The following is a 19,608-nucleotide window of genomic DNA, read 5'->3' as shown; positions in this document are numbered from 1 at the left end:
AATTTCAAAATATAAATGAGGATGTGTACAAATAAAATAACATAAGCGTAAAAATAACTTAACAATGTGACCAACTTAAGTAACTACACAAACGGTATAGATGACAATGTATAGATTTTGAGAATTCTGTCAAACCTTACGCTATGTAAAAGTGTATGAGACATACTTGCATTGGTTATGTTACAAGTTGATATAAAGGGTGTACACATTGTTATAAAGTGTGTACATATGATTGTAAAGTATGTAAATACTGATATTATACACAAATTGGTTATAATATTTGTTTGAAATGTATACATTATATAGTGAAATATGCTATGCAAATTATTAGAGTTATGTGATTACCTATTACAGAGAAGATACACATCCATAAAAATTATTTTACAAAATGTTGTAAGGTGTGTACACGTCGTTATAAAGTATGTACATATGTGAATACAAATAATTAAGTGCTTATGATGTGAATAAAGAAATAAAAAATAAATATAATTGTTTGTCCTGAAAACAATAGCAAAAAATGCTTTTGTCGAATACAGCACAATGGAGGAAGCATTGTGTCCTAAGATCGGCATGGAGTTTCAGTCAGAAGATGAGGCATACAACTTCTACAATAGGTACGGATTAGTTGTTGGATTCAGTGTTCGGAAAGACTACTTGAACAAGGATAAAGACGGTGTAGTTACATCGAGAAGGTACACATGTTGCAAAGAAGATTTCAAACCACGGTACGAAGGAGATGTAAAACCAAAGAGAACTCGGGCTGAAACAAAAATCAGATGTGAAGCTAAAATGGGGATAATTTTGAACAGAGAAACAATGAAGTATCAGGTTCGAGATCTGGTAATCGAGTATAATCACACACTACACATTTCAGAATGTGCTCATATGATGCGTTCGCAAAGAAAAGTAAGTATTTCTCAAGGAACCCAAGCTGAGATTGCAAATGATACAGGAATATCCTTGAAACAATCCCATGAACTCATGGGAAAAGAGGCAGGTGGATTAGGCAATATTGGCTACACTCGTGATGACTTAAAACGCTATCTACGAACAAAAAGAGAGAGGGGATTAAAGTATGGTGAAGCTGGTGCAATGCTACGATACTTTGAAGAACAAAAATTGGAAAATCCGTCATGCTTTCACGCAGAGCAGCTTGATTGTGAAGAACAAATTACAAATATATTTTGGGCTGATGCATCAATGCTGCTGGATTATACCTATTTTGGGGATGTGGTTACATTTGACACCACATATAAAACTAACAAGGAGTACAGACCATTGGGCGTATTTGTGGGATTCAATCAATTTAGACAATTGGTTATTTTTGGAGCAACTCTATTGTATGATGAGACCATTGAATCATTCAAGTGGGTGTTCGGTACATTTGTAGAGGCAGTTTGTGGAAGGCACCCAAAAACCATCTTCACAGATCAGGATGCAGCCATGTCCGCTGCAATTTCAGCTGTTATGCCTTCAACATACCATGGTCTGTGCACTTTTCATATTAGAGTCAATTTCATGAAACACCTTGGGAACTATTACAAGGATGGTAGTAATCTCCCATATAGATTTGCTAAATGTATGTATAAGATAGAAGATGAAAATGAGTTTATCATGGCTTGGGATGCAATGCTAAAAGAACACAAGCTCGAAACAAATGAATGGTTGTGTGGCATTTATGCATGTCGAAAGAAATTGGCAAAATGCTTCATGAAAGGCGCCTGGACTGCGGGTATGCGTAGCACACAACTAAGTGAGAGTCTAAATGCTTCCATAAAAAATTATCTGAAACTTGATCATGACCTGGTTCAATTCTTTAAACATTTTAACCGAGTTGTGGATGAAAAAAGATATAATGAACTAAGAGTTGAGTATCACAGTCGACAGAAGCTGCCAATGTTGGGATTGCAACAGACTCCGGTACTGATCCAGGCAGCTTCTATATACTCTCCATGCATGTTTGTTGCATTCCAGAATGAATACGATGAATCCACTACAATGGTGATCTTGGACCAAAAGCATACTACAATGCATGTGGAATACAGTGTCAGTCACTATGATGGAGGAAGGGAGAGAAGAGTGATATTGAATCCAATAACTAAAGACATTACTTGTAGTTGTAATCTTTTTGAGCAGGAAGGAATCCTATGCTCACATGCTTTAAAGGTGTATGATATGGTTGGAACAAAGTTTATTCCTGATCAATATGTGACAAAGAGGTGGACAAAGAAGGAAGGTCCGGAGGCAGCGTCGATTGCAAGGGTAGAGAACTATCATCAGATCCGTCTCTCTCTATTTCCCATCGATATAGGCTATTAGCACCCGAAATGGTAAGACTTGCTACCAGGGCTGCCATGTCAGAAGCCGCTACAAAGTTAGTCAGTAGCGTAATGTCTGAATTGTCAAAGAGAGTCGAAATGCTATTTTCTGGAGAAATAGATGAAATAACACAGAATAGTGCATCAATGGATCTATGTAAGGAAATACAAGTGCAGAATGCAGCTGGCCACTTTGTGACTCCAACGGGTTTGAAGAAACGAAGTGGCAGAAAAACTAAGAAAGTATTGCGTAGTTGGGTGGACAGGTTTCATAGGCAAAAGAAGAACTCTAGATTGTCTGAGACAAGCACTCCTGAGATGGTTAGTACCGAATCTTATTTTTGAACTTACATAATTATATCATTTCAATTGACTCTACTATCATAAGCCGACTGAGTTGTTGTATATTCTTCTCTTGTCAGTCATCAGAATCCTATCAACCTATCCAAAGTCAAACATCAAGCAAATGTTTGTCATCGAATAATTCTGTAGCAGTAAGTAGTTATTTTATACTTTACATAATGTGCATTATAGTTCACTGTTAGTTATTTAGGTGTTACAAATTAATATTTTACTTGTACACATTGGTTATTAAGGTGTACATATTAGTGATAGGATGTTCATCACATGTTATTTATTTTTGACACAGTAATATCATATTTTGTACATATTAGTTGGTACACATTACGGAGATCTCTTAATTTAATAGCATTTACATGTTGTTGTTTTATGTGTAGAAACTGATATATATGTTGTACGCATTGATTGATACCATGTACCACTGGTTACTTTGTTTTGAAATGTGAATAATTTCATTTGGACACATGATTACACATTTTGATATATAAAAATCGAAAATTTTTCATCATAGAACTGATATTTGCTCACATTTATTTTTTCAATCGTACAAGTTACAATTATTTATCACCCGTTGTTTAGTTTTGACATCGTGTTATTATTCTGGTACACGGTGTATATTAGTTGGTACACAGTATGGAGATCTCTTGATTTAATAACATTTACATGTTGTTGTTTGATGTGTACAAACTGATATATATGTTGTACGCATTGATTGATACCATGTACTACTGGTTACTTTGTTTTGAAATGTGAATAATTTCATTTGGACACATGATTACACATTTGGATAAAATTTTTGACAGATTATTAATTTATTTGCTCACATTTATTTTTTCAATCGTACAAGTTACAATTATTTATCACCCGTTGTTTAGTTTTGACATCGTGTTATTATTCTGGTACACGGTGTATATTAGTTGGTACACAGTATGGAGATCTCCTGATTTAATAACATTTACATGTTGTTGTTTGATGTGTACAAACTGATATATATGTTGTACGCATTGATTGATACCATGTACTACTGATTACTTTGTTTTGAAATATGAATAATTTCATTTGGACACATGATTACACATTTGGATAAAATTTTTGACAGATTATTAATTTATTTGCTCATATTTATTTTTTCAATCGTACAAGTTGCAATTATTTATCACCCGTTGTTTAGTTTTGACATCGTGTTATTATTCTGGTACACGGTGTATATTAGTTGGTACACAGTATGGAGATCTCTTGATTTAATAACATTTACATGTTGTTGTTTGATGTGTACAAACTGATATATATGTTGTACGCATTGATTGATACCATGTACCACTGGTTACTTTGTTTTGAAATATGAATAATTTCATTTGGACACATGATTACACATTTGGATAAAATTTTTTACACATATTAATTTATTTGCTCACATTTATTTTTTCAATCGTACAAGTTACAATTATTTATCACTCGTTGTTTAGTTTTGACATCGTGTTATTATTCTGGTACACGGTGTATATTAGTTGGTACACAGTACGGAGATCTCTTGATTTAATAACATTTACATGTTGTTGTTTGATGTGTACAAACTGATATATATGTTGTACGCATTGATTGATACCATGTACCACTGGTTACTTTGTTTTGAAATATGAATAATTCCATTTGGACACATGATCACACATTTGGATAAAATTTTTTACACGTTATTAATTTATTTTCTCACATTTATTTTTTCAATCGTAGAAGTTACAATTATTTATCACCCGTTATTTAATTTTGACATCCTGTTATTATTCTGGTACACGGTGTATTTTATCTTGTACACTACAAATCATATCATTTGAAATCTATTGCATAGTTACTTCAATCTAATGCATTGGTTATGTGTTATATCCATAGTAGCCCATAAGTTTGTAGTATAACTTTACAATGTATTCATTTATGGTCAAGTATGTACTGAATTTTGATTTTTGTTTAGATTACTTTTGGTTTATTTTTGTTTACATATTGTTAATTCAGTTGAACACGTTGTTATATATTATGTACACATTTGCATCATAATTTTCGTACGACCTAACATCTTAAATTTTGGACACAATGTGTATTTAATTTTTACAAATTAGTTAGTTTGCTGTTATACACAGTGTTAGCATGACTTTGCAACTAATGTAATGTGCTACTCGTGATAAACAGTCATTCAGTGAATCAAATTTTGGATCTTCCCCAGTTATTCACTCAGATATGCAGTCTTGTAGGATGGTAAGTTAGATATTGCAGTTGTGTGGATAATCAAGATTTTGGACAAATTTACAGTATCTTATTCAGTACAATACTTAATGGTAGCCCAGTGAAACTGAAATCAATCCTCAAATACTGAGTGCTCATAATATCCATATTCAAGATCGTAACAATCTCCCACTTTTGCTTCCCAACGATCCTGTGAGCAAGACAAAGTACACAAGTTTCACCCAATTCTTAATGGTCAGTAATTCTTTTAAAAAGCTCATTATTTACAGTTATTATTTAGAACTATTCTAACCTTGTTACAAGACTATTGTAGGGCATGCTTTTATGAACACTGAACTTTTGATTTAAATAATTTATTGCTTGTTTCAATGATTGCCAGACCCCCATTGTGGTATCTGTGGAAAGGTCAAAGAGCAGTACTCTCATGCAATTAAGCGACGAAGAAGTGCAACTACCTACGATATAAATAGGTAGAAGCTAATTGCCTTCCATGAATATGTATGCTAAGCTGATGTATCTTGTGATCCTTTTGGAACTGGATTGGAACAATGTAATATTAAAATGTTGTTTTACTTTTATATTAGGGTTAATATCAGAAACCTCCCTTGAGGTTTCTTCTAATCACATCTAGCACCCCCCATATTTTTGAAATCACACTTAGCACCCCTGAAATGACAACTTTGGTATCTTGTCAGCCCCTCTATTTGAAAATGGTAGTAAAAAATGAATTGTAGGAGAGAGACTTTATTTTTGTTCCACTTTTACCCAAAGCCCAAAATGATTAGTGAATTTTAGAAGATAAAAATAGAAATAAATAGGCATATGATATTAATTTAGAAGCTGAGGGTGTAAAAGTGTAATAAAAAGAATGTTATAACTAATTATCAGAGATTTTGGCGATATAGAGATGCATAACTAATTATGGACCTGGGGCCGGAACGGTTGCACTCCGGAAGCTTGTGTGCATTTTGCACACGGTGTAACATCATTTGTACACGTTGTAACACTAGAACAACAGCGAGTAATTATACTACCTTTAACACAAGTATTTTGCACACGGTGTAACATCATTTGTACACGTTGTAACACTAGAACAACAGCGAGTAATTATACTACCTTTAACAGCAGTAACCGTCCCTGCCCCTTCTCCACTAAGTACATAGTCCATGATACTACATTGGATCGGTCTGGTAACATGATACGTAAGCCTTATATTGCAATCCAATTCTGAACAAAAACACCATCTATAACTAGTTGTTTAAATGGTGACGATTGCAATGCACAAAACTATACACAAGTAGTTCTAAGATTAGTCAAACAACACCATAAGTGGCAGGAAATATAAATCAGATGCACATTGCACCACTTATCAAAAAATTGTCCACAAAAGCTAACATTGCTTCAGTATTGCTGGGAGCTAAGAAGACTAGTACCTAAACTACTTCAGATACCAAAAGCAAGGATTGCGGGGAACCTTTAGCACTCTCAAAACATCATAGAGAAACTGCTGGTAATAGTGTTAGAGGCCACTATTGCAGCAGTATTAATGCTAACAGAAGTTTCGGCTTGAGATCCACCATTTAGAGTAGCTTGAGCATTTGGTACAAAGGGAATTATACCTTGCTTGTTTACAGTAGCATTGGTTTTCCAGCATTTCCCCGCTTAAAAATTTGCCTGGTGTTGGTGGTTTTTGGGTAATTTCTCACCTTTTGATTAGGACAACCTGTCACATCCTACTGCTAGGGGTGCTAAGTGTGATTTCAAAAACATGGGGGGTATTAGATGTGATTAGAAGAAACCTCAGGAGAGGTTTCTGATATTAACCCTTTATATTAGATAGTAGTTTGAGAATTGCAATCAATGCAGAATAGTTTTACACCTTTTACTTCTATTCAATTGATTACAAGAAGTTATATATTCATCGTGGTGTCCCAACCCTGTCTGCCACAAACAAAAAATGAAGCATGTCCCAACAGTATTGAACTTTACTCCCAACACAAAATTCTATATGTCCCACTAGTAGTAAAAACTTCATAACTAATGAACTTTGCTCCCAACAGTAATCCCAAAAGGAGATAATTCTACACAACACAAGTACAAAATTCTACGCAACACAACTCATAAATTACTAAATATTTGTCAATCATTTATTACAATTGACTTTTTCGTCGGGGAGGGATATTTAACAACTCAAGGATGGATTCGGCCCATTCGTTATGCTCTGTTGCAACCAACATAGATACATATTGCACTCGATACTTCCACATGTTATCCTATCCAAGCATTGAAATAATCAGCACCACATGTTATACATTAGTCATCATAAAAATAATTGCTACCAAAAAATAATTATAAAACAAAATAATATATATACCTCCGTAATGCGTATGCCTAATCTTCCATTCCAGTGTTCCAGAAATTTCATTATGAACACACCACAATCATAGCTGAAACACGAGGTATACATTGTCGTGACAACCAGATTGTAGGACATACAAGTTTTACCTTACCATCCTAATAATATAACTTAGTATTTAGTTATATTTCAAGATAGAATATAAATAAACTCTTATTTACAGGACATATACCTATTGTGTGGAGATTGTTGAGGCACATCTGCGACTTGCAATACAAATCCCTCGAAATCCACCAACTTATCAAATTGTTTTGCCATTATTAAGCCCAAGGTTCGCCTCTGCAACATAAAAATATAATTTTCCTGATTACACTTTCTCACTAGTTATATAATATAAATCCATGAAACAGATGCATTAAAAATTCAAGGTATAAATAGTGTTTAGATTTCACCAGCCGTCGTAAGATGTTAGTTTGTCGAACCCGTGATGAATCAACTCGTGAGTCAAGGAGATGAACAATGCTTTGTGCAATATCAAATGAGTATACAAACCATAGACTTTTGTTCACCACTGGAACCATTATATGAAAATATAATGTGTTAAACTTTACAAATGCAACATCTTTGATATAAAATAAAAGGTATTTGATACAGCAGTTATAAGAGATTGATCACCATATCTGCATTTGCTAGACTTGACGCATTATCTGCTCTTATTTTGAACCACTTGTTCAGTTTCGAATATAGGACATCATCAGACTTTTTCTCAAATCGGTCTACACCTTGAATGGCAGCCTACCCAACAAATCAATGAAATTGGATCGAAAGTCATACGATAGTTAGAAATTGCACGAGGAATTCTTACTATTTAATAAACATTGGAATCAAATTTTCTAATAAACTAACAATAAGTGAAACTGTATATGCATGATGTTAGTTGGTGGTAAAAAAAAGTTGGTCATTATACTTACAACAACACATGGCTCGACAATGTATCGCTTAACCTTCATCAGTCTTTTACTCACATCATTATTCAATAATCTTGCATACATATCAATGACCTAAAAGAAGGGTGAGTATAACAATAAAATATTTTAGCATTCCAAAAGGTGAGACTATCTCCACAACTACAGCAGTTAACTTAGTCAAATAAAATAATTTTTCTTTTCTCGTAGCTTACCCTATCTGATACCCAATGCTTCTCCCGCAAGGATTGCATATCTCTTCGGTTAAGGTTAAATCCGAACATAGACACTAATATCTCACTACATTGAACATTGAGTCAACAATGTTAAGTTCAATTATAAATGAATATGAATAAAAATAGCATATTACTCTAAATATTATCGCATGAAAAAAGATTTTACCTCTCATCTCCCGCGTCTTGCCATGTGAAATTCGCAATCTTTCAACTACATTGTGTCAAAGTAGCCTGGATTTGGAGCTGATAATCAGTAGACCTGATGAGGGTGTTGTGCCTTGTTGTCCGCAATGTCTTGTGCATTCGGCCATCTTCCGCATCTATATTAAGTCAAGAATAGCAAATGTTTTTGTAATGATCAATTTTTATATCATTTACAAAGTGCAATAACAAATGAAAGTAGAATTTTAGCTACAACATATATAACTTGCCTTCGCACTCTCTTTTTTTATATCTAGACCGACCTTTCCATTGTGTTGCAGCACATAGCGAATGTTGCTCTACTGCAGCTCCTGATGGGGAAGTTAGACCTGCATCCAGGCAATGAACTTCTGCAATTGCCTTGGCATCATCTTTTCCTTCTTTATCTTCGGGTTCACTTGCCTCATTTTCACCAAAATCCTCATTCCTATCCCCAACACATGTCTCGTCTTGGTTGTTTTCATATTCAAATTTGTCCGTATCAGAATCTATAACAACTTTTGCCTTCTCATCATCGATCATTCGCTTTTTTGCCTATTTTCTTGTGGATCTAACGGCTGCCTGGGAACATGATGGCATGGCACTACGTTGCGAGCAAAGGATACTGGATATATGCATTACACTTTGTTGACACTCGATTGCTATCCGCTCAGCAGTTGCCGCTTTTGTATATAGAGTGGCTAGATGAACCTGAATATAAAAAAATAAATGCAATTAATCCTCATATTCGTACAACTTCAGACATATTTGCATTCGTATTAGATTTAATTTGTTATCTTGCAGCAATTTCTCCATGTCCATTATTCACCATATGGCTAATCACATCCGGTGGAAGCTCAGTAGGTTCCTCTTCCTCATTTTCTTCTCTGTTCATTTTGTTTGACCCTACCTTTGTGGACAAAAAAGTATGTTGTAAGTTTCGCAAAGCAGTTAACCGTATAATATAATGTCTTGCTAACTCAAATTCCAAAAATATCATTGTTTTAGTAATACTTACTAGCTTTCCTTTGCCAAATTTTCCAAGACCACCCAATTCTAGTGTTTTTTTTTCCATTATATTGGCATCAGTCCATGCTTTTGCTACAGGGCAGGTCCTATGAACACAATGATTGAGTATACTTACTCGATCATAATAATGTAGCTGCAAAATAATAACAACTTATCCTTGTTAGATACAATGAACAAATATAAGTTAAGATCATCCACTAGTTGAGATTTCTTAACTTACCAGCAAAAATAGGATGCAACCTCCAACATTTTTGTGGGCATTGCTTTGCATATTCAACAATTTTTTGCACAAATCAGCTCTGACAAACTCAGCCCAATTGAATTTTGCTATTTCTGAAGTTGATTGTAAACTCTCCCATAAATTGGCTTTAATTTCAGCTCGTGTTGTTGGAGCAAGCAAGCACCCACATGCAAAAATAACAAATAATCTCTTGAATTCATCCCCGACCTCCATGGATATTAGCTCATCTTCTATATCATGCCAATTATACTTCTTCTTCCTAGGATAATGTGGTTCGCTATCAATTCCATCATCTCCAGTATCTTCAACCGGCACTGGCCCCTCACCTGGAATTCCAAGAGCCTTTGCTATATCTTCTGACGTTACAGGCAGTACACGTCCACCTTCAAGTTGTATGTAAAAGTGAGTTGGATTGAAATTATTCACCAACCACATGCATATCATACTTGGAAGGTTGTGGCATTGGATCTCCAGCAATCCACCAAAACCTATTTCTTGGATTGCAGCTATTTTCTCCCCATCAATACGCCCCACAAACCTTAAAAATTTAGCTTGTGTGCACCTAAACCTGTATGCCTATAAAAACAATATAACAATGTTGATAAAATTTACCAAATAACACTCCAATACTTGCACTTGCGCTTTGAAACTTCTAAATCATTTAATTTAAAAACAATAAAATTGTATGCTACGTCCTTACTTGTTTTGCTACATCACTCTTTATGCTTTCTCCCCTGTCGGCTATAGACTCCTTGTAGCTTTTCATCAGCTCCTTATACTTTTTCATATCTTTTTCATTCTTCCATACAAGCTTCTCCTCATCACGCAATTTATTCCATGCATTTCTCGAGGCTATGTTTAGCTCCTGCATTGTTAATGCCTTTCCCTTTGCTTTTTCCTTGCGTGCGAAGTCAATCCTACCAACATTTAATATGATTAGATCCTATACATAGACTTTTGATTTTATCATGAGTTTTTTAACTAATTCAAAACCCCAAATGTACACAATAATGCTTCTATAAAGTCATATATACCTGTATGCAATGAAATCAGTTGGTGGCCTCATCGGCTTTACTGGATTCTTGTCATGAAGTTCCTCAACCTGCTTGCCTTTATCTTTTGTAACATTCATCTTCTTGGTTCCCCGACGTCCCATTTCAAACTGCACCAAAATAAATGACATGAAAAAAACATAAGGGATAATTTCAATATCCTATCCCTTGAGGTTTCTTCACAGAAGTGTATTAACACACTTCTGTTGTTACAAATGTACAAGAGGTTTACATAAAGTTACAAAATGTTCAAAATGAACTTCTTCAGAAAGAAGAAAGGTTGAGAATTCCAAAATATTATAATACATCTTTGCTGGATAAATATTAATTAAACATTATTTACACCAGGGTAACATTATGAATTTCCTCTGCAGAAAGAATATAAAATACACTTACATCTTTCCAATTTCAATCATACAACTTAGGAGAGATAATGTATTCCAAAAATAATTGTCTGAGTTTTGATTTTTTTTCACAACACACTAAATAGTCTGAAAAACAGCCTCCAATGTTGACAAAAGTAAAAGCTGTTTTTAACTTAATTATGGCATTTAAATTTATTTAGTTCGAAGACACGTATATGTATAAAAATATAGTGTTATTCTTCTTAGTTGATATTTCATTACTAGGAAATGAAAATTCAAAACTCAGCGATTTTCAATAATTTCGCAATTACATAAATTAATTAAAATCGAAATTAAACCATAGCAACTTAGGCAGCAAAAAATTGACATTAAAATTGAAAAGTTCAATCAACATAATTGAGAGGGGCAAAGAAAAACCCTAGTGAAAACGGAGACATTACAGGAGAAATTACTAGTTTGTTACAAGATAAAAATAAAAAATCAGGAAGAAGACATTACGAACCTGTAATTTCTAGTTAACAACGAAATTATTACTGATTACGAACTAGTAACAATGAAATTACTAGTTCGTAATCTAGTAACAATGAATTACGGACTAGTAACAACGAAATTACTAGTTCGTAATCTAGTAATCTAGTAACAATGAATTACGGACTAGTAACAACGAAATTACTAGTTCGTAATCTAGTAACAATGAAAATACAGAGAATTTTGACCCCAATGAATTAAAAAAAATGTCAAAAAAATGAAGAGTATCAATGTTGTCGGTACATTACAAGGGCAACATAGGAGCAGAGAGTGTAAAAGATTCCATCTTACCTTGGATTATGCAGTTTCTCCTCCTCCAAAATACACCGTGGGTCTTCTTTAGGACGAATTCAGATAGTTGTTTTGGAAATTAGCAGACAACGGGGAGTGAAATGAGAGTGATTTTGTGGAGTGAAATGGAAGTTCTTTTGTGGAGTGATCTTTGGCATTAGCAGACAACGGGAAAAGGGTTTGGGAAATGGGGAAAGTGAAATAGGGATTTTTGATAAAAAGGAACTTTTCATTAATTATTTGGGCGGGATAAATTTGACGCCGTTTGACGATGATGCTCCATCCGTTTCTACAATTTTAATTTTTTTATTTGCCACTCAATAAAACGACGCCGTCTTCTTCAGCTCATATAACTTTGTGACGTGGCTTTGTTTTGGCCGTTGATGATGGCTCACCACATCTTGGCCATGAAAAGTTTATGAGCGGTTGTCTGACAACCGCTCGAGCCCCTTGTCCGAACCGGACCACAATGCTGCAAGTCACAGGGCATGTTATTGTCAGTCTTTAATGGCTCTGTCTTGTCAATCTAGAACACCTGCATTCTTGTCAATCTAGAACACCGACATTGGACTAATTAATAAACTTTCACATCAATTCGCAAAAATCCTCCTGACATTAATTAATAAAGTTCTTGGATCAACGCACGTTCCAATCAGTTTTGAAATAAAACTTCCATAATTTGTTTGGAAAAAGCATAACGCATTTTCGTCGCTTTTGTAATTGGAAGAAGTCAAAGTATAGAAATTTGGAAGTCTTTGCTTATTTGCGAAGGAAAACAAAATAATTAGGACAATTTGAAGCTTTTGCAAGAAATTTCTACCAAAAAAGGTTAAGAAAAAATTTTCAATTATTTTAACTTTATTAGGAGGAGGGATAGATTGAATGATATGAAAGAAGATAGTGAAAATGAGGCGTCTTAAATTCGAAACCTTCGTACCTTGTTTCACTGGACAACTAAAATTGCCTTAACTTTTTCTTTATTGTGAAACTACTTGTGAGGAAAACCCTTTTTTGCCATTACAACATGGAATAAAAAGAAAAAAAGTGGTTATAAAATCTCTTTTTTCACCATGCAACATGGAATTAAAAGAATTTCTTTTCATATTTAGAGCACAAAATAATTTCACCAAAAATAGAGAAGGACCCAAATTTAAAGCAGAATGCTCAACAATTTTTCTCTTTGAAGGCAGGACATAATACTTTTTTTTTTTTTTTTTTTGTCGACACAGGGGTGTCCGGGTCAATTCTTTCCGGGCCCGACTAATCCCCTGCGTTGACATAATACCTCGTCGACTAATCCCCTTGAAGGCAGGACATAATACCTCGTTGACAAATTGTAACAATGGCATGAAGAAAAAAAAAATACCCAACAACCGTGCAACTACTACTTCCTTGTAGCATGATGGAGAAAGATGGAATGGATAACCACTCAACATCTAATTGTGGAATTTGAAATGGACAAACGGGTATAAACTCAAAATTGAATTACCAAACTTGAAGAACTTGAAAAAGGATAGCGGCTAATAGGCACTACATCAATTTACCCTTTAGTTATTTGGACGTCCTAATCCCCGTTCCCCATGCATGTATATAATTCAATGTTTGACTATAAGCCCTTGATTCACCTACATTTCTTGAACGGAAAGCATGATTTCATTGGAGAAATGGTCGACAATTTGCTCCCTCTCCGCAGCATTTGGACCTCACATTCCTCTCAACTCCCCTCCCCCCTACCCCCTTAACCCCTTCTCTTCTTATCCAGCCTTGAATTAAATCAACAAAAAGTGCAAAATGTGAGTCTTATGGAAGCAATCTTCAGCATCGTCAATTTTCATGCTAGTCTACAACTAATATTCAATATGTCAATCTTGTTGAGCTTTTTAGGCTACCCCTTAACTACAAGAAACAAAGTCTATATTCCCTCTTAATTCCATATCTTCCATGCTTGTTCTATATATCCCTCTCAACTCTTGTTTTTCTTCTTTCAGTAACATGTCTTTGAAGAATATTGGACATTTCTTGATGATCATTCTTTGGCTTTATTTTCTCTTGTTACTTTTCCACGGTTGGGAGGCTAGTAGCACCAGTTTTATCAGGCTACAGAGTGGAAAGATGCATCAATTTTCTACCTCTCACTACAACAGGAAAGCAATGGCGCCAAGCAAGTTCGACTTCACCCCATTTCTCAAATTTCGAAAATTATGGTTAAAAATTAAATTGGTTATCAATTATAAAAAATCGAACCCACTTTTATATGATGAAGGCATAAACTAGAAGAACCCAAAAGAAAATACATACATTAATAATACACCTAATGCCCACTAAATTTATTAATATTACTTTGGTCAGGCAACTGGATTTGGGGAATCCAATGAATCAAGGCAACATGAAACTCAAACTTTTAACATTTCTGTTTCGCCATCATCTTTCTTGCAAAAGAAGCACGTTTTTAGGGACATGCAGATTGTGCTTCCATTCAAAAGTGGAACAGCTAAAACTGCAACCTCCATGAATTTCAATGCGTTTTATTGGCCAAATCAGGTTTAGTTCAGGGTTCGAATTCTGTGCCGACACTATTTGAGTGAGAAGATTAAAAAAAAAAAAAGGTTTTTAGCTACATTCCTACACCACCTGGACAGAGTTTATATAGCTTCTGTTTAGAAATTTCGTTTTATTCTATATGAATCCAATTATTTGCTCTTTTAATTTAGGATGCGTTTGATAAAATTGAAGTTTGAAATATAAAATCGAAAGTCTAAATCCATTAAATTATTGAATTGTTAAGTATTAAATCTAATACATTTGAATGTTTATCACATTCAGTGATACATGAGTAACTTATCACTTAATTTTGGGCGCAAGTTTTGATTAAGAAATTTAGTGCCACTTAATTAATTCAAATATTCAATTTTTTGTTATGAAACGGTCTAAATATGTTAAAATTTGAATCCATTAAATTTAAGTGTTGAATTGGGTTATGCCTTAATCTATGATTCGTTTTACTATTTTCCTTGGCTGAATAGATGAAGAGGAAATAATTGGCAAGCTTGAATTCTAAAGTTGGAGGAATCATTAGAGTTTTAATGTGCCGAAAACTTGAGTATTTAACCAAAAAGTCAAGAAACTGAAAATAAATTAATTATAACCACATACAACTTTACTTATATGCATAGTGACAAGTTTATTTTCAAAATCCTTTTATGCTTAAAATTGTGGGATTGTCATCCCACAAAAATTACAACGGCCAAGTGCCTTGAGTCTTTCTCTCTCAAAAAAAAAAACAAATATTACAACCAATGAGTCCACTTAGGGAACTAAACAAGACCCTCTCCTAAATGAATAATACAATTGGAACATGGCCTAACATCTTCATGACTTAACAAGAAAATATAGGGCCATTTTGAATTTCCTATGTATATATATATATATATATATATATATATATATGGATTAACTTTTTATGCTATATAAGTATTGAGTCTACCTAAAATAAAGTTTGAGGAAAAATTACAAAATTCCCTATACAAATTTTGAAATTATATATATATATATATGAATTAATTTTTTATACACTGACAGTATATATAGTCCATAAGTGTTGAATCTACCTAAAATAGTTTTTGATAAGGAAAAATTACAAGATTCCCTGTACAAATTCTAAAACTATATATATATATATATATATATATATGAATTAATTTTTTATATACTGATGGTATATATAGCCCACAAGTGTTGAGTCTACCTAAAATAGAAATTTTGACAAGGAAAAATTAGAAAATTCCCTTTACAAATCCTGAAACTATAAATCCACTAGGTAATATAACATCTTCAATTTGATCAGTGGACTGAGATAATTTTTTTTGTTTCTTTTTTGGGGCATCCTTGAATCCTTTTATCAAATAACCATGCCAATTGTGATGGTCAATATTGTATTGCCGTCTAGGCGGTCCAAATTGACTTCCACGTAGAAAATTGAGTACTAAATAATGCTGTAACAAGTTGACCACTCCAAATTCAACTCCAGCAGCAAAGTGGAACAGGCACGCATAGTGTCTCTCACTCGACTGAATCCTACCAAAATATAACATCAAAAATCAAATCAAATCTACAAAAAACACTGAAAAGAATTTTAGTTAAAAGCCCCCCAACACACTCATATATATATAAGAGTACTCAAAACACTCTCAAATACCAACAAATTGGATTTGGAGAAAGTTACAGACAGAAGAACATATGGCCAAATTACCAGGGGTAACATTGAGCAGTTGTGAGAAACCCATGCCAGTTATTGGCATGGGAACTTGCTCGTTCCCTCCGGCGGACCTGGAAACTACAAAAACAGCGATCATCGAAGCCATTAAAGCTGGCTACCGCCACTTTGACACGGCGTTTGCTTATGGTTCTGAGAAGCCTCTTGGTGAGGCAATAGCTGAAGCTTTGACCCTTGGCCTGATCATGTCCAGGGATGAACTTTTTATCACCACTAAACTATGGAGCAGCTATGCTGAACGTGACCAGATTGTTCCTGCCTGTAAAATGAGCCTTCAGTAAGTAACATCAAACTGTATTTTTCATTTTTAATACGCTGCTTTCATCATTTTATCATCTTTTTGATGATAAAAAGAAGTTTATGAAAAAGAGAGGTTACACCATTTCAAGATTCGAATCTTGATTCTGAGTCGAAATCAGAGCCTAAATAGCTCAGCCGAACCCTGCTGGCAATGGTTTTTTGTTGTCCTGTTAAGATGATTGGACTAATTATTGCCCCTTTTGATTTTTTTTTCTTTTTGGTCTGTGTTCTCCAGGAATCTTCAATTGGATTATATTGACATGTATCTGATACATTTGCCTGTGAGATTGACTGGAACGGTCTTTTCAATGCCGGTCGAAAAAGATGCAATAGAGCCTCTGGATGTGAAGGGGGTATGGGAAGGCATGGAGGAATGCGTAAAACTTGGCCTAACAAAGGGCATAGGTGTGAGTAACTTCTCTTGCAAGAAACTTGAGAAAGTACTCGCAGTTGCTACAATTCCTCCTGCAGTTAATCAAGTAAGTGTGATTTATGAAAAATCTTGAAATTGAATCCTATTTTTTAGTTCCTTTGTTCTTGTATATGGTGGGGTTGATCTGATGGTCTGTGTCTTCTGTGATCAAAGGTGGAACTGAATCCAACTTGGCAGCAAAAGGAGCTAAGGGAGTTCTGCAAGGCAAAGGGTATCGAAATCACTGCTTTTTCTCCTTTGGGGGCCAACAACACCAAATGGGGAGATAACAGAGTTATGGACTCTGATGTGCTAGCTGAGATAGCCAAGTTTAGAGGGAAAACTGTTGCTCAGGTCTTTTACTTTCTTTTCTTTTCTTTAACATTTTCATTGATTCTTTGCCATTATCAACAATAAATGAACTATGACTTTTGCCAATGTTCAACACCTGTGTCCCACCTCCCAACAAGTTTATAAAAGAAAAACCAGAAACGAAAAAGGCCAATTCCCAGAAATTTTAACAGTAGATTAAGCCTCATTTTCCAAATAAACAACTAAAAGCATTTAAACAGGCGTCCAAATTAAGCATGTGAATGTCTTATGTACTTTGTTTTGAATTACGTGGTTTCCTGTTACCTTCTTTTCTTATTTGTTCTTGATGCTAGGTTGATCCTTTTTCGAGGGGAAAAAAAAGGAGATATAAATTAGGTAGGTAGATCATATTGGTTTTACAGGGTCAAAATTGGAAAAGAACCAGCTCAAAATTTGTTAGGACAAAAGGGCATTGAGTTTTTGGCTGCTTGACCGAGTTAGTCTCTGCTATTGAAGTAGTCAAACTTTCAATAAGTTCAATTGCATTTTTTTTGAGTCTGTTCAATTGTTTTTGCATATGCTTAGGCAACTCCTCTCTGTTTTTTGTTTTCCCCAAGCTTTTGACCTTAGTTATTTGCGCCTCTAAAACATGGCATGATTTATATTTGATCTTTGGAGTCCTTGTTTTATATATTGGTGATCCCAATTGAAATATATGTTGGAAAAATGCAATGCAGGTTGCACTAAGGTGGGTGTATGAACAAGGGGTGAGTTTGGTAGCAAAGAGTTACAACAAGGAAAGAATGAAGCAGAACCTCCAAATCTTTGATTGGTCATTGTCTGAGGAAGAGTTGGAAAAAATTAGCCAAATCCCACAACGAAAAGGTGTCACCCTGGCCTCTATTTTAGGTCCCCATGACCTTGTGCTGGAGTTGGATGCAGAGGTCTAATACAGAATTGCTATCACATTAAATTTATGTTGCGAATTCAGAAAAATAGATCGATAAATGTTCTGTACCATAGTTGTTAGGATTGCGATCCGGATCGTAGGATCGTACGATTCGGATTAAAACTAACGATCCAATTTACAATCCTGATACGATCCTACTATTTTCAATAAATTAAATAACAATTTTAGTATTTTGACTATATCTTTGTATAGAAAACTCGAAATTAAGTGTCGTTTGTTGCGTTGTAAACTATATTCAGAGTGCTTTAAATCCATGTAAATAATTAAGCCCAATTCCAAACCTAGAAATTTTGATGAATCTTTAAATTTGACTCATATAATTCACTAAAGTGAATAAATGATCTTTGTTATAGGTTATCACATGGAGCTAGTGTTTTGTGTCTTTATTATAATAAATTAATATGGTTTAGAGCCTTTAGAAATGAATTAACCTTAATTAACAATATAATTATATTGATTGCACATGAATTACATTATTTGTTACTATATTTATGAATTGCAAACTTAAAAATTATAAATATAACAATTTATTACATTTTTTGTAGGATCTACCGATTCTATGATCCGATCCTACGATCCGATCTTGCAAACCAAAAAACGATCCTTAGATCCCGATTTTGAAAACCTTGTTCTGTACTGTACATATTTTATTCCTTTGTAAGAACAAGCATCAGAAGAAAGATGAGCTGTGTTGTTTTGGGAAAATTAACATAAATAAATAGAGAATTTCGATATCCAGACTCTAGAGCCAAGCATTGTTTCACTAGCTAATTTGATGTTTCAGGTCTGGAATCTTTATCTTTTAAGCTAGTTCAAAGTATCCGACACCATAACTTGTACCAACCGCAATGCTAATGTTTCTGGCTAGTTTCTGAAGCTATTCATTGCCGATAAGCAAAAGATAGCCCCACCAATTGGAAACTGCAAGTCCCCTATTATCTTCTGAAATTTGGGGTTCATTTACAACATATTTTTTTGTTTGGGATGGATTTGGCAGAAAAATGAGTAGGAAGAAAGTGGAGTATAGTTGCAATGCCTGTTCTGCAAACATTACATGTAAATCGATTGTCGCATTCCATACAATCTGACAATTCCTTGGCTGTTTGGAAATGTTTTTGAACATGAGCTCCTGAACCTCCCTTTTGGCACAATGGCACTACTGTTAGAAAGGAAATTACATACTAC

At 34.4% G+C, this 19,608-nt stretch overlaps 2 protein-coding genes across 2 annotated transcripts; both read left to right on the top strand.

Annotated features, from left to right (window-relative positions):
• Positions 1–540: 540 nt before the first annotated feature.
• LOC113752333 (protein FAR1-RELATED SEQUENCE 5-like) lies at positions 541–2,319 on the top strand. The gene has a single exon (XM_027296451.1). The coding sequence runs from the start codon at positions 541–543 to the stop codon at positions 2,317–2,319; it is 1,779 nt and encodes a 592-aa protein (XP_027152252.1).
• Positions 2,320–16,392: 14,073 nt separating this feature from the next.
• LOC113753755 (D-galacturonate reductase-like) lies at positions 16,393–18,714 on the top strand. The gene is made up of 5 exons (XM_027297993.1): positions 16,393–16,706; positions 16,965–17,208; positions 17,316–17,495; positions 18,191–18,403; positions 18,634–18,714. Exons 1-4 carry the CDS (start codon positions 16,393–16,395, stop codon positions 18,401–18,403), a joined length of 951 nt encoding a protein of 316 aa, XP_027153794.1. The 3' UTR covers positions 18,634–18,714.
• Positions 18,715–19,608: the final 894 nt, after the last annotated feature.

Source organism: Coffea eugenioides, chromosome 11 (genome assembly GCF_003713205.1).
Source record: "Coffea eugenioides isolate CCC68of chromosome 11, Ceug_1.0, whole genome shotgun sequence".
In the NCBI taxonomy this organism is placed as follows: Eukaryota; Viridiplantae; Streptophyta; class Magnoliopsida; order Gentianales; family Rubiaceae; genus Coffea; species Coffea eugenioides.
The sequence above is the reverse complement of the archived record's forward strand: the minus strand, read 5'-3'. Positions and strand labels throughout refer to the sequence as shown.